At 34.4% G+C, this 14,934-nt stretch overlaps 3 protein-coding genes across 3 annotated transcripts; 2 read left to right on the forward strand and 1 right to left on the reverse strand.

Moving 5' to 3' along the window:
• Window positions 1-1,830: 1,830 nt before the first annotated feature.
• On the forward strand, window positions 1,831-4,103 carry LOTGIDRAFT_170353 (hypothetical protein; the record flags this gene model as incomplete). Its single annotated transcript, XM_009068996.1, has 2 exons — window positions 1,831-2,428; window positions 2,827-4,103. 2 exons carry the CDS (start codon window positions 1,831-1,833, stop codon window positions 4,101-4,103), a joined length of 1,875 nt encoding a protein of 624 aa, XP_009067244.1.
• Window positions 4,104-6,346: 2,243 nt separating this feature from the next.
• Window positions 6,347-7,492, forward strand: LOTGIDRAFT_179932 (hypothetical protein; the record flags this gene model as incomplete). The annotated part of the gene is made up of 1 exon (XM_009068997.1): window positions 6,347-7,492. One exon carries the CDS (start codon window positions 6,347-6,349, stop codon window positions 7,490-7,492), a length of 1,146 nt encoding a protein of 381 aa, XP_009067245.1.
• Window positions 7,493-8,131: 639 nt separating this feature from the next.
• Window positions 8,132-13,138, reverse strand: LOTGIDRAFT_237160 (hypothetical protein; the record flags this gene model as incomplete). Its single annotated transcript, XM_009068998.1, has 7 exons — window positions 13,102-13,138; window positions 12,303-12,564; window positions 11,926-12,016; window positions 10,592-10,710; window positions 9,694-9,775; window positions 9,054-9,226; window positions 8,132-8,384 (listed from the first exon to the last, which is right to left on the reverse strand). Exons 2-7 carry the CDS (start codon window positions 12,458-12,460, stop codon window positions 8,132-8,134), a joined length of 876 nt encoding a protein of 291 aa, XP_009067246.1. The 5' UTR covers window positions 12,461-12,564; window positions 13,102-13,138.
• Between the last annotated feature and the right edge of the window lie 1,796 nt (window positions 13,139-14,934).

Here is a 14,934-nt window from a genome sequence, read left to right on the forward strand (position 1 = left end):
AAGATTTTATTTTTACGGTTGCTTGTATTCTATTTAAAGTGGATCCCAATCGGGTGAAGCTTTAGATTAAATTGCCGACAAGTTTAGTATTCAAATTATACGTAACAAGTACTTTATTTAAACCTGTACTAAGGGAGATAATATAGGATAAAGACAATAATTGAAAACAGTGTAGGTGAATTCACCTTTTTTTTTTTTTTTGTTTTTTTTTTGTTTGTATCTTATCTTATTTTGTTAAATGACAGAAAGTACTGAAAGGAGTTATGTCGCTGAAAAGAGTGGAATATTTACCCTAACTATACAGTCGATACAGACATTCCGTTAAAATATATGAATATGCACTAGGCATGGCGTTGTTTAAAGGAAATTTAGTGAAAAATATAAAATGCAGGGAACTTCTGCAGTGAATAAATGAAAGTAGTTGTAATAATTGTAAGATTGAAATGTTTGCAAATTTAGAGACTCTAACTATTGCTTGCTAAAACCAAGATGGCTGATACGCGGTAACCAAGGTAAACACAATAGTATAAACCTTGGAGTAAAGATTAACTATACTCCTTGGTATAAACCATGAAACTATAACCTACATAAACAAGAATTCCTTAATGTTCCATTGACCATTTGCGACCTTACAGCAACATGAAATGTACTAGGCCGCGGTCAAACGTGAGGAAAACTAGAGAAAAAGTTTCTAATAAAATCTTAAAAACAGTCAATCTCTAACCGCAAGTTATGCGTATTTTAATCAAGTTCATCTTCTGTCGACCAATCATATCTTCTCAGAAACGGGAATTTTTTAGTTTAGCTAATCAGTAATGATGTTAACAACGGAATTTGAGCCTTCAATACAGAATTATTAATTGACGATTCGTCTTTTCTTGAGACTCATGACTTGAGCCATATATAGAAAAGACTTATTATGTGAAATTGCTAGTTTCATTTATAGGTGAATGGATTATTCGATTTTCGTACATTTCTAGTAATTCTGAAGACTGTTTACAAATATACTATATACAAATCAACTCCCGGGAAGGGCGATTCTGTAGTTTAAAAGCACACCGACTTTAAGGTTCCATCCAGTAGCTCATGTTCTACATTGTAGCAAAACTTGATCATAAGATGTGATGTATAGTCACGCGGCTAATGTAGCTGTTCAGGGCGTGTATACTGGTAACATACCAGCAATTTAGAAATTGTTACAATCTGTGATTTATCACATTAAGTCAATTGTAACAGGTAGTCAATAGTAAGTAGAAAGGCAAGACCTACATATGTTGCAACTTATCATATTATAAATGGCATTTTATTTTATTTTATTGACTCATAAATAAACTTATAAATACTGTATTATATTTTGCATATTTGGTTTTATCATATTTTATATTATATTACAAATTGTTAGTGGGCAAACCACTTGTTGAAAAGCTATATTTTGTGAAACAACGAGTTTAAACAGTGGCCAGTAAATTACTCATCTGTAAAATATTGGATGAATAAACAGCAACTGGTGTGATATATTGCCATCTTTTTCTCTATCATCCAGAATAATAGCATTGTACGGTGTCTGTGAGAGTCATTTCTGCAATGATGGGTGACAAAATAACATTTGCATGCGTACTAAGTGGTGGAATATTTTTCTTGACGAGTAAACTGTTCCTTATTCTAGCTGAATCTGAAATTTTGTTTATAATCGGACTATCAGCAGTATCAGTTCTGGCCATTTTTATGGTTCATCTACTAGTGCTAAAGAAATTTAAATACAGTTCTTTAGTTTGTGAACTTTGCTGTTTGTGCCTAACTTTATATGGCTTGTGTTATGTGCCAATGACAATGGCATTTATGCTCAAATCATCGGAACCAGTGATTTCGGAGGCTTTGGATTCGCTGAGGAAGAAATCGTGTAGATCTTCTACCATCTGCCTATTAATTATTATGATGCTTAGCGTTTATATCTTTGGGGGAACATTTTCAAGTCTGGGCTTTGCTGCAATAATATCGTCTAATGTTGGTGGATTTATGCACCAACGTTTAATAAAGACATCTGCCATAAGCACCAATATGAGATTGCAGCAAATCCTAAAATCGATTTTCTGTATCATCATGCTTATGGTTTTAGTTTTGATTTTACAACATATAGGATTATTTGAACAAAAGGCTTGTGTGATATTATTTGTATCTACAGTAAATGTAGCCGCCACGTTAGTCATGTATTTTTCCAAACTGAATATTCGTCAAGACACAGATACTAGGACTGGGGTAATAGAGTTAAGTATATTAGTAATCATAATGTTACTGTTGATAGAAGGTAGTTCGTTTGACGTCTGGAAGTGGTCTGGGTTGTCTCTATATCTGATAGCAAACCGGATTCAAACACAGCGTCTGGCAACTGCAGAATCATTACCAGATCAACAACAATATGAACAAACAGGTAAATATACAGAGATTTAGGCCAAGTTGTTTGAATATGAGCACATTCCACTTTTTCTCAGCAGTCACAAACTTGTTAACTAGATATCCCTTTTGATTCCCGAAAAAACATTTAATTTTGTTAGAGAGCCTCCTACCCTTTTGCGCATTTTAGAGGGTACCAGTTATTGTGGGGAAAGAGGGGCGGACTTCCCCTGTGGAAATTTTTATTGTGGGAAGCCGGGAATATGCATCTAACTCAATTTTGGAAGTGAAAGTATAATATTTTAATTTTCTACGACCCGATGGGGTGGGGTTGGGGATCATGACCTGAAAAATACGCCACTATACTAGATGTAAATAGGCTGATCTCATAGTAGTAATTAGACAATAATACATAATCTTTTAATATCGTTATAGGTTTTCAGATGATGAAGTATATAATATTACTAAGTCTGATTTTACTTTCAACAAGAGCAACACAGATCGTTCCATCACCATCATTCGAACACAGCCAGGTTAGTTTAAACAGACGCAGTGCATATTCACAACATTTAGATATACAAAACCTCAAAATTAATCCTTTGTTGGATGATTTAGTCAAACAATTAGGGTTTTCTTATCAATCCGTTTTGTCCAACCCACAAGAGGAGACCCGGGTACAGGCGCTCACCGACACCAGAAGCGTCATCAACGAAATCCAAAGAATCCACTTCAATCTGTTTACAGAACTTTTGAGGCCGTACAAATTTGTAATACTGTTAGACATATCTCATACGGAAAGTAAAGGAGACCCAGCTATCACTGTTGGTGAGGTGTTGTTGATACAAAGACTTGGAAAGAAACTGATTCATTACTGCTCAGAAGCTTGCTGTACTGATCCCAGTTTAACTGTGGCTTCTAAGATTAGCCAATTGTATTCTAAAGATGAATTGGTAATTATGATCCAAGGTGGTGGTAATTTAATTGGTTGGGAAACTCACGATCTTTTAAGGGCGAGAGCTTTTAAACACTTCGAAGGATTTAATTTTATAATGTTTCCACAGACACTGTTCATCAAATCGACACCAGAACATTTAGAATTTTGTCATCAGCTTTACAGAAATCAGGAAAACTTAACCATGCTATTCCGAGATCAGATCTCGTTTGAACTAGGTAAAAAACATTTTATTGGTAAAGCCCAATTGATCCTAGCTCCAGATATGGCATTTCAAATAGGACCAAAGAAGAGAATTATGGATCCAACATATGATATAGTATGGTTAAAGAGAGTGGACAAAGAGTCACCTGGTTATGAAATACCCGTTGATGAAATCCCTCATGACATATTGTATACTTCTGACGACTGGGTGGTATGGTCTACTCATATTGACAATTATAATGCTTTATCTAATGCCTTTATGTTTGTTAACAGTGGTTTTACCTTTTTACAACGTGGACGTGTTGTCATAACTGACCGACTTCATGGTCATATACTCAGTGTTTTAATGGACATTCCCCATGTACTTATAGGGAACCAATATAAGAAGATAGACGGTTTCTATCAATCATGGACTTATGGGTTACACAATGTCCGAATGGCTACAAATGCTTCCCATGCACTAAGCCTCGCCCTAGAATTGTTAAAAATTTACAATGATGATCTTCCCCCGAAACTCCCTTTTATGGAAATTAAACAACCATGTATAATCGAATAGAGTATAGCATCGTCTTTGAGACTCGTTTTTGAGACTTTCCCGAGATTTGTCGGGAAAATTAGATCGTGTCCATCAAGTGTAAAATTCCATCAAGTGTTAAACACTAACAATCAATTGATATGATTTAATTATTAAATTAGAATAATTATATATTTGTGACAAAATAACACAGCTTGCTCGTGGATGTGGTAGCAATATTGTTTCTTAATAATCCCCAACCCAAACACGGCTTCAGAAATTTACTACATGATTATCAGCTTTGCTAAATACTAGTTAGAAACTGCTACCCCCGTTTTCAGAATGTATAGATGTCTTCCTGCTCAATCTCTAAGGGGGGGGGGGGATTTTTTTAAGGTGGGCTCAACTATATGGTTCAAAAAGTCAATAAAGAAACTATACAGTGGTGTAACCTATTTTCGTGGATATAAGGATTTCGTCAAAGTTAAGCAACCAACTCGGCAACGGCGACAGAATGCGTCACCTATTTTCATGTACAATATTTGATCTATAAATAAGTCTAGATGGATACCGGGTGGTATAATTAACTTCTCTTAGTATTTATTTTTAATATCAATTCATTATAACTAGTGACAATTCCTTCAAAGAACCACGATTTTAAAATTAAATTGTGACTGAGAAAATATGATACGTAGCTTGATTTATTGCTAAAAGTCACTGAAACAACATAAGAATATGGTCCACTTTGTGTTCCATAGAAATTTACTGCTGACACGGAATCCGCTAGTTGATCACGTGACTTCATTCGTTGGACTACATTCTAGCAGACGACACTTGGAATTCCGATTACCACTTGGGGTTAATAAGGAAATTCAGCCGATTAAAAAATGGTGACGTTTGGTAGTAAGTGAAATCCGCCATTTTGTATTTGTCAAAGTATACCTTAATAATTTTACCTTGCTTGAAACTACTGAATTCATTCTACTAGCTGATATTGTACAAAAAACCCATGTTTATCAAAACAAGCAAATGCGAAGGTCACGCGAGGTCGCACATGTAAATTATTAATCCTTTCCGGAAATCCACGAAAAAAAAGGTTTCCACGAAATTAGGTTACTTGACTGATATATACATTGAAAATATGGACACGGTCACTATCAAGACATTTTGCGGATGTTCCCCTGTTTTAGATGACATTATTTTACTAACATTATAAATAAATAAACATCGTCATTGTTTACTGTTCTATTCATTAAAGTCGGTGAGGCCTTACAAGATCGAATCAAGTCTTCTTTTTATTGCCTACATTAAAAGAAAACACACATGAATAGGCAACTAAGCTAATATATTCAAAACTGTTTTCGAGCTCATTAGCCTCATTCTTGTAATTTTGTAATTCGAAGAAAAACTATCAGCTAATGTTGGTGGTTAAATTCAATTTTTTCAAAGAGTTTGGAATCTGATTCATTACTACTTAGAAGCTTGCTTTACTGAGACTGAACTTTACTAAGATTTGGTAATTATGATCATTGAATTATTAATCATACTTCGTTCTTTACTCACGTTTACAAGCCCACAAGAGTGACCTATAAAAATGGGATAACTGAAAACTGGACCATCTTCTTAAATTAAGGTAAGTGCATAGGTCGTCTCTCATAATTCGTATTCCATTTAGCCAACTCTAGAACTGCCAATAATGAAGTCCTGGCTACACCAGATGACCGCGACTAAATTACAGAATATTAAGTAGTGAGACGATGAGTACGGGAACAGATGCAGGGCATAGAAGAGAAATGGTCAATATTGAAGTAGTGAAGAATTACACTAAAACTAAGAACTTGAAACTGTTTAATATTAAATGGTTACAATATTTACAATACACCGGCATTGTCCGTCTGTGTAGGTGATCTGGTCAATCCAAGATGCCCATATAACATAACATTCCGTATTTAAAATAAAATGACAATGACATTAATTGATTAACAATCGACCATCGAAACATAAGACGGATTAAAATGTAGATTTAGTACAACAATCGACAATTAAAACATAAAAAGATTATAACAGATTAAATGAGAATTACCAACTATGACACTTGAATGAGTTGATAAGGTATAAATGAATTATTGCAATAAATACATTTGTTCCCTTTTTAGATTTGAAAGATTGTTTATATACTTCATCATTTAGACGTTTGAAGAACAAACTATCGATAATGGTCAACATGTTATATTTGAATTTTTTCTAGATTACAAGAAAACAGAACCATTTTAAAGCTTTGGACTATGGAATTTCCAAATCCAAAGTACGATCTGATCATGGATGAAGATTTAAAAAAAAATAAGTGGCCAAGTCATTTAGACGGTAAAGACTCTGATATTATTGCCCTTGAAGTTACAGGAAAACGTGAATTTGAGAAGTACTGCAACCTGAAGACAAAAGGTGGCTGGTCATTAGCACGAGCAATCAACACAGGTGTTATGAACCCTACATCTTTGATTGGTTGCCATGCTGGGGATGCTGAATCCTACTCCCTTTTTGGAGATGTTTTATTTAACAAAGTGATCAAACGATACCATGACGGATATAACGTCACTAAAAGGAAACATGTTACAAACATAAACGCCGACGAAATAACTACAAAATGGACGGCTCATTCTAAAGAGCACATACTATCATCTCGTGTAAGGGTTGCCAGAAACATTGCTTCTTTTCCTCTGAATCCAACTGGATCAAAAGAAAGTCGACTTGCCATTTGCGATCTCATGGAACGATTATTTCAAAATCTACAAGGTGGACTAACGGGCAAGTTTTACCGACATACAGAAATGAGCATCGATGAGCAGCAATATCTTGTGGACAAGCACTACCTGTTCCGTGGAGGCGACAGAATGCAGGCAGCGTCGGGGTATCACCAGCACTGGCCTCATGGGAGGGGAATCTTTATTTCAGACAGTGAACTATTCTTAGTGTGGGTTAACGAAGGTGACCACTTGCGAATTATGTCGTTGGAAACCGGTGCTGATATTGAGGGTGTTTTTAGAAGATTGTTCCGAGGAGTTAAGCAGCTTGAAGAGCAAATTAAGATTGAGTTAGCTGTGGAATCTGCATTTTGGTTTACGCCTTCTCATGGTCATTTAACGTGCTGTCCCTCGAATCTAGGTACAGGAATGCGAGCGTCTGTTCACATTCTTTTACCAAATGTTTTAAAACTGCTTTCAAAGGCAGATTTGGATAAGATCGCGAGGAAATATTCGTGTCAAGTACGAGGATCGTTTGGTGAACATTCTAAGCTGATTGATCGACTAGATATTTCTAATTGGATACGATTAGGACGAAGTGAAATCGAACTGGTTCAAGATATGATTCTTTGTGTGAACAACTTGATTGAATTGAATGAGTATATAGTAGATTCAAACGAATCCAAATAAATGATTTCATATTTTCAAAAACAAACATAAAAGTAATGACCTCGTATCGTTCACTTGCACATCACGACGTCCTTATTTTGTGAAAAGATTTCGAGAATCAACACTAAACAGGAATTGGTCACTAACAGATGATTCTTAAGATGTCACTAGGTTGTTCATATTTAATAAAAAGTGTCAATGCCTTTGAGAATCTTTTGTAATTCAATCAATTTCAAAACATGTAATGCTATTGTATTTGAACATTTTTCATTCGTACGAGCAACTCATCCAGAAAAGATGTCAAACATTTAAAACAGTGGCATAGCATTTCACTTGTGACTCATTCCTATCGTGTCACAGTTATGCTTATGATTGAACACGATATTTCAGATGACTAATCCTTCCAGCATGTGCTCCTGTATCGGGTTATCATCAAGTTTTAGCTCTATTAGAAAAAACAGAAGTGAAAAGTATTTACATAAAACTCCTCCAGAGAGTGATAAAACTCACAATATCACATCCACTAGTTACAATCATTGTGAAACTATGGTAGATAATCCGTATACTTTCATACGGCATACATTCGTTTAATCGTTAAATCTTTACATTGTTGTTATATCTACACAGAAATGTCTACTATAATTTACAAGACGATAAAGCTCAAAATACAGTTTCTTCAAGTTCATCACAATCTTCAGCATTTTCCATCACGTATTCCTCTTTACAATCCTTCAAAAATGATGCCTCTAAAGTAGGATTAAAGAAGTGTGATTCTGTGAGGTATTGGTAAGAATACGATAGACTTCCCACGGTCTCCTGCTCTGAATTATTTGTACCAACATTCCATATATTCCTGAATACAATTACTCCTAGACCAGTTACGAATGCCATACTTAATACTATTATTGTAATTCTGTAAGGAAAATAAATGAAGAAGTTTATATCCACAGACATTCGGAGCATGTGATGTTTGCTATACATTTCAAAATAATTACTTAAAGGGACACTCCACTTTTTTGTATGTCGAAATTTTTTTACTTATGTATGTGAAAACGTACACCAAAATCTGGAGAAATGTGCCCTTTAAGGTATCTTAAAAAATCCAGTTTTAAACGGAAAAAATATTTAAAAACATTACGTAAGGAATTTAAGTTCGTTATGCCTTTTGGAAGCTGTTAGAAACTACTGAATGAATTTACGTATAATAAACACCAAATTCTAGAGAAATATGTCTCTCACATATTCTAAAGGTTTCAACTGAATATAACGAACCGTTAAAAAGTCAAACACCAAAGCTCAATTAACAATTAGTACAGTTCGTTTTTAATTAACCCATTTAAGATACATATATATAAATAGCATCTTTTAGAAATATTTTTAGGTATAATTTACAACGCTTTAGATTATGAAAACATTTTACAAAAAAGCGGAATGTCCCTTTAAAGATACTTGTTTATCATTATTCCGTCTGAACAGCTATTACGGATGTCATATGCACAACTTTCTCATTGGAAATGTTCACCAAGATACTTAAAGTCAAACAAACAATTTTCAGGGAATTTCGTCACTGAAATTAACTCACATGAGAAATAAAAGGAATATTGTGATGTTTTCCAGATTATAATATTTTGGTAGCGGTTGAGGTAGTGCCAGTAATGCGTTTTTTTCAAGATTTATCTTTTCCTGGGATAAAACAATTGGTGGTTTGAATACCTCATGTACAGGGCAGGCGTACTTACTGCGTAATTCAAATGTCTGAAAGTATTTAACAGAAATTATATACAGGGTAAAAAACGGCCGAAAAAAAAATCCTGCATCCCGAGGGATTTTCCATATGAAATATAATATCCGCTAGAGCAATGGGGTCACAAGAGGTTTAAAGGATCAGTAAACGGTCCATGGCTAGCGTGAAAAAGGAAATTATAGACTTAAAGATCCGAATTTCAAAAATAATCGGCAAACTATACGGTATGTGTATTAGAAATGATACACAGAAACCCGATCACACAAACGTAATATATTTATATTTTACATTCTGTTTCAAAACTGAAATCAATGAGTTTAGTTAGTTTAGTTTAGTAATATCATGACCCATTCCTATTAATTAAGTGTAGGTTGTAGTGGCTAGAATGGCGTTTTCAACTATGATTCACAATCTCAGGAGAAATTTAATTCAAAAAAGTTATATGATGAAGCTGTAAGGAGGCCATCTAAGAACTTACGTAATGCGTAATAGGATGTTCTTTAAGAAAGTGTAAATATCCTTCTACCATGCTATCACATACTAATGCAATATCTACAGTCCTGAAATAATTACAACTTTACTGTACATTCTGTCAAACATAGTCATAAACATGTGAACGACTTAGTTTCTTACATGAGGAGTAGAAAGAATTTCTTACATGACAGAGAGAGTTTCTTACATGACAGAAGAGAGAGTTTCTTACATGACAGTAGAGAGAGTTTCTTACATTACAGTAGAGAGAGTCTCTTACATGACAGTAGAGATAGTTTCTTACATGACAGTAGAGAGAGTTTCTTACATGACAGTAGAGGGAGTTTCTTACATGACAGTAGAGGGAGTTGAATTTCTTACATGACAGTAGAGAGAGTTTCTTACATGACAGTAGAGAGAGTTTCTTACATGACAGTAGAGGGAGTTTCATACATGACAGTAGAGGGAGTTTAATTTCTTACATGACAGTAGAGAGAGTTTCTTACATGACAGTAGAGATAGTTTAATTTCTTACATGACAGTAGAGGGAGTTTCTTACATGACAGTAGAGGGAGTTTAATTTCTTACATGACAGTAGAGAGAGTTTCTTACATGACAGTAGAGATAGTTTAATTTCTTACATGACAGTAGAGGGAGTTTCTTACATGACAGTAGAGGGAGTTTAATTTCTTACATGACAGTAGAGAGAGTTTCTTACATGACAGTAGAGGGAGTTTAATTTCTTACATGACAGTAGAGGGAGTTTCTTACATGACAGTAGAGGGAGTTTAATTTCTTACATGACAGTAGAGAGAGTTTCTTACATGACAGTAAAGAGATACGGACTAACAGGCACCAGTCGAGGTTTGCAATCCTTGAGTGGCATTGGGTGACGTGATACTTACCTGAAGATATCAGTATCTGCTGTATATTTAAAGGATAAATCTTCCATAGTATGGGACTGAACACCACCTTCTCTTCCAATAATATAGTATATACCTTTCTTAATATCATACTGACACACCTGTATAATAATACTATCATTATCATACTGATAGTATTAATAGCACATTAACTCATCTAGAGGGTAATATCATCAATACAACATTGTCACACCTAGAGGATAATATCATCAGTACCACACTGTCACACCTAGAGGATAATACCATCAATACAACATTGTCACACCTAGAGGATAATACCATCAATACAACATTGTCACACCTAGAGGATAATACCATCAATACAACATTGTCACACCTAGAGGATAATATCATCAGTACCACACTGTCACACCTAGAGGATAATACCATCAATACCACACTGTCACACCTAGAGGATAATACCATCAATACCACACTGTCACACCTAGAGGATAATATCATCAGTACCACACCGTCACACCTAGATGATAATAACATCAATACCACACTGACTGAACACCACCTTCTCTTCCAATAATATAGTATATACCTTTCTTAATATCATACTGACACACCTGTATAATAATACTATCATTATCATACTGATAGTATTAATAGCACATTAACTCATCTAGAGGGTAATATCATCAATACAACATTGTCACACCTAGAGGATAATATCATCAGTACCACACCGTCACACCTAGATGATAATATCATCAATACCACACTGTCACACCTAGAGGATAATATGATTAATATCACACTGACAGACCCAGGGGATAATGTCGTCAATATCACACTCTCACGCCTAGAAGATAATATGATTAATATCACACTGACAGACCTAGAGGATAATGTCGTCAATATCACACTATCACGCCTAGAAGATAATATGATTAATATCACACTGACAGACCTAGGGGATAATGTCGTCAATATCACACTCTCACGCCTAGACGATAATATGATTAATATCACACTGACAGACCCAGGGGATAATGTCGTCAATATCACACTCTCACAGAAGATAATATGGTTAATATTACACTGATAGACCTAGAGGATAATGTCGTCAATATCACACTCTCACGCCTAGAAGATAATATGATTAATATTACGCTGACAGACCTAGGGGATAATGTCGTCAATATCACACTCTCACACCTAGAAGATAATATGATTAATATTATACTGACAGACCTAGTCAGGATACTGTTAACACCACTCTGACTCACACTATACTACACTTACAATGGGAGCAAAAGTACCCCAATGATTTAAGAAAACCTGGATACATTAGGATAGTAACTTACTGAAGTATTTTGACCGGCGTGTAGGTTGAACTGGAAACAAGGATTCCAATAATATATAAACAAACCTCTCGAATCTTCAACTTCTACAAACCTATTGACAATTTAAAATATGTGGATAATTGGTATAACACAGAGTTTGTCATTTAATATTTTGGTCGAGATATTGAAGTCGAACGTCATGTAATGGGAATATGAATGGAATGTGGCTTAGTTGAATGATCAAATAATAATCACTGATCTATCAGTCTGCTGATCTGAATTTGAAACTGGGTTGGTAAATACGTAGGTACCAACTTGAAATTTTTGCCGGGATCGAATTTAAGACATCCAGTGCCAGCATATAGCCCATGTCAATCTTCATGTTTAAGAAAACTAACCTCGGTGAGCCGTCAGTATTTGCCAACGAACGAAGGTCAATCCAACCATTCGGTGTTTCCCAGTTGCACATAATCTGGGAAGAAGATGAAGACGTTGGCAAAGGTAACATATAAGTCAGCAGCAGTCCACATAGATTCATTAACGAACAAGTCTTCATTTTCTACCATTAAAACGTTCATGGTCGGTTGTAAAAAAATGTCTAAGGATTGTTCTAAATACAGGTAAATGTTGTTTCAGCATCGAATTGAACTTCTGGAATATCTGTCAATGGAAAATGGTTGGTTGGTTGATAGATGACAAGTTAATGTACGCTTCAATGGAAAATCATGTTTATCTAACTTTATATTGAGGCTCTTTTCATCGAGTTGGAAATTAAAAGCAGTACATAATTTACAAGATATGTACACTATTCGAGATTATATAATTAAAACAACACGTATAACATTATTAGAATCATGAACAATCAAGCGAGCCTTATAGATATACATTTAAATACAATAATCAAAGGAGTTTTGATTTTCATAACGAAAACAATTCTAATAAGCACTTCAGCATTTAGGCCAGTAAAAGAAATGACTTGAAAGAGATTTTTTTTATAACTTTTCTTTTCCTGATAAGGATTGTGACTATGGGCAGCGCTATACAAAGTACAACGAGAGGAATTTGCCAGAACAGTTGGCATTGATCTTCTCAGTAGGCTTGATATATAACGTGCACAGAATGAATAACACATGGCTTCAGTTTATTGTCCAACCTGCATTTTACTGAGTTGAAAACTATTAAATTAATTACCATTACCTGTACCAACCAGTCCAGTAGAAGTTTAGAAAAATAATACTATATTATCTATATCACGTGTCTTAACATCTATAGGCCTACCCATTTTCTGTCTTACATCTTATTTGTGACCCATTGAGGACCATTTTTTTAATTCTTGTAACGTTTTCTTGGGTAGAATGCAAATTTGTGTGAGGGGGCGGGGAGGGGGTTGAGTGGTGGGGGTGTGCTGTAAGAATTCTGACAACCGGCCAATTCCATTAATACAACTAAACACCATACACAATCGTCCCTCCAGACATATTATTTGCCCCTTTGAACAATCAAGTCTGGCTACTGGATCTGGTGCAACTTTACACCTTTAGATATTCATGTTTTTGTTTCAGATAATGAGTATGAGTATGAGTACAGTAGCCAAACAAACTTACATATTAAAAAAAATTTAGGCTACACACATTTCAATTAGATTCACATTGTAAAGTGTTTATCAGTAACGGACCAAGAATACAATAGACTGATATTGTATCAATTAATGAACTTTGATTGTTTGTCTTACTCAATATAATAGGGCAGTCAGATATTGAAAGATATTTCAGTCATAACTTAATGTTATATATTGCAAAAGTCGCACGAGGTCAAAATATATCTAAGTTACTTTACTTTATCTTTCTATTTTATTTTGGTTTTCCAATCTTTGATATAATTGCAATGAAATGAAAAGTATTTTTAATTGATGGGCCACGATATTTAGTGTGTAATGAGAGATATTTTGTTGAGTTTTTTTTATACATGCAGGGAATGTCACATACGTATCCAGAAACTAAGTATTGACCAGGCTTTCATTTGACATATTGGAAAGTTTTCAACAAGATTTCTGGAAATAATCATATAAGGTTTAGTTTCGTGATTTAGAATGGAAACAGATGTCAAATGAATTATTGGGCTGTTAAAATCCTGTAAAATTCCCAATGAGTTGGACAACTATCTTTAGGTGGTTATTTCCCTTTGTATGCGTATTATCTTATCTTTTCAAGGCATTATCTTGATAAACGTACATGGAATAGGAATTGTTTTCGTTTGAAATAATCTCGTAATGAGTATAACATGTATATTCAATATTCAAATTTGGTTTTAAACGATGACATTTGCAGATATCATGAGAATTTGTATTGGTTTATTCTATTATCATGTTATAATTATTTATCATTATGTAATATCAGAGCTATAGATTCATATATATAGGATAATTAAAATTACCAAATAAAATATTAGCCGATTAGCCGGCATAGATTAATTTAGACGCCCTTGTCACCTCTTGTGTACAGAATCGCCAACAAGAGTTCAGAATCAGTCACGACACAAAGTCTTTTTACCATGAACATCCTCGTCTCTTACATTTTGACTAGCTAATTGATAATGATTTTTTGCGCTCAAATTTAAGAGAAAAACTCCATTGCCGATAGTCATATCAAAGGCCATGTTTTAAATGACAAATCAAGAACCTTGGTCGCAGTTAAAGTGATACTACGTCTTAGAATGAATATAAAATTTATGTTCTCGAAAAGGTCAATATTAGTCTATATTCATCACTTAGCTTACCTGGTGTCATAAAGTCACAACAGAATCCCTGTAAAATCTGGAAAATGCGAAAATTCATAAAACTAAGTAATGATTGTAAAACGCTTTAAAAAATCTTTAAATTTATGGATAATTGCTATTTATGGACCCTGTTATGTTATTTATGACACAAGGTATATCTACTGGCTCTTATTCGCCAAGTATAAAATACTTAAATTTTATGTTAATTCTAAGACGTAGTATCCTTTTAAGATATTTAGAAGGAAGCACGTATTG

The sequence above is a fragment of the Lottia gigantea genome, assembly GCF_000327385.1.
Source record: "Lottia gigantea unplaced genomic scaffold LOTGIsca_97, whole genome shotgun sequence".
NCBI lineage: Eukaryota > Metazoa > Mollusca > Gastropoda > Lottiidae > Lottia > Lottia gigantea.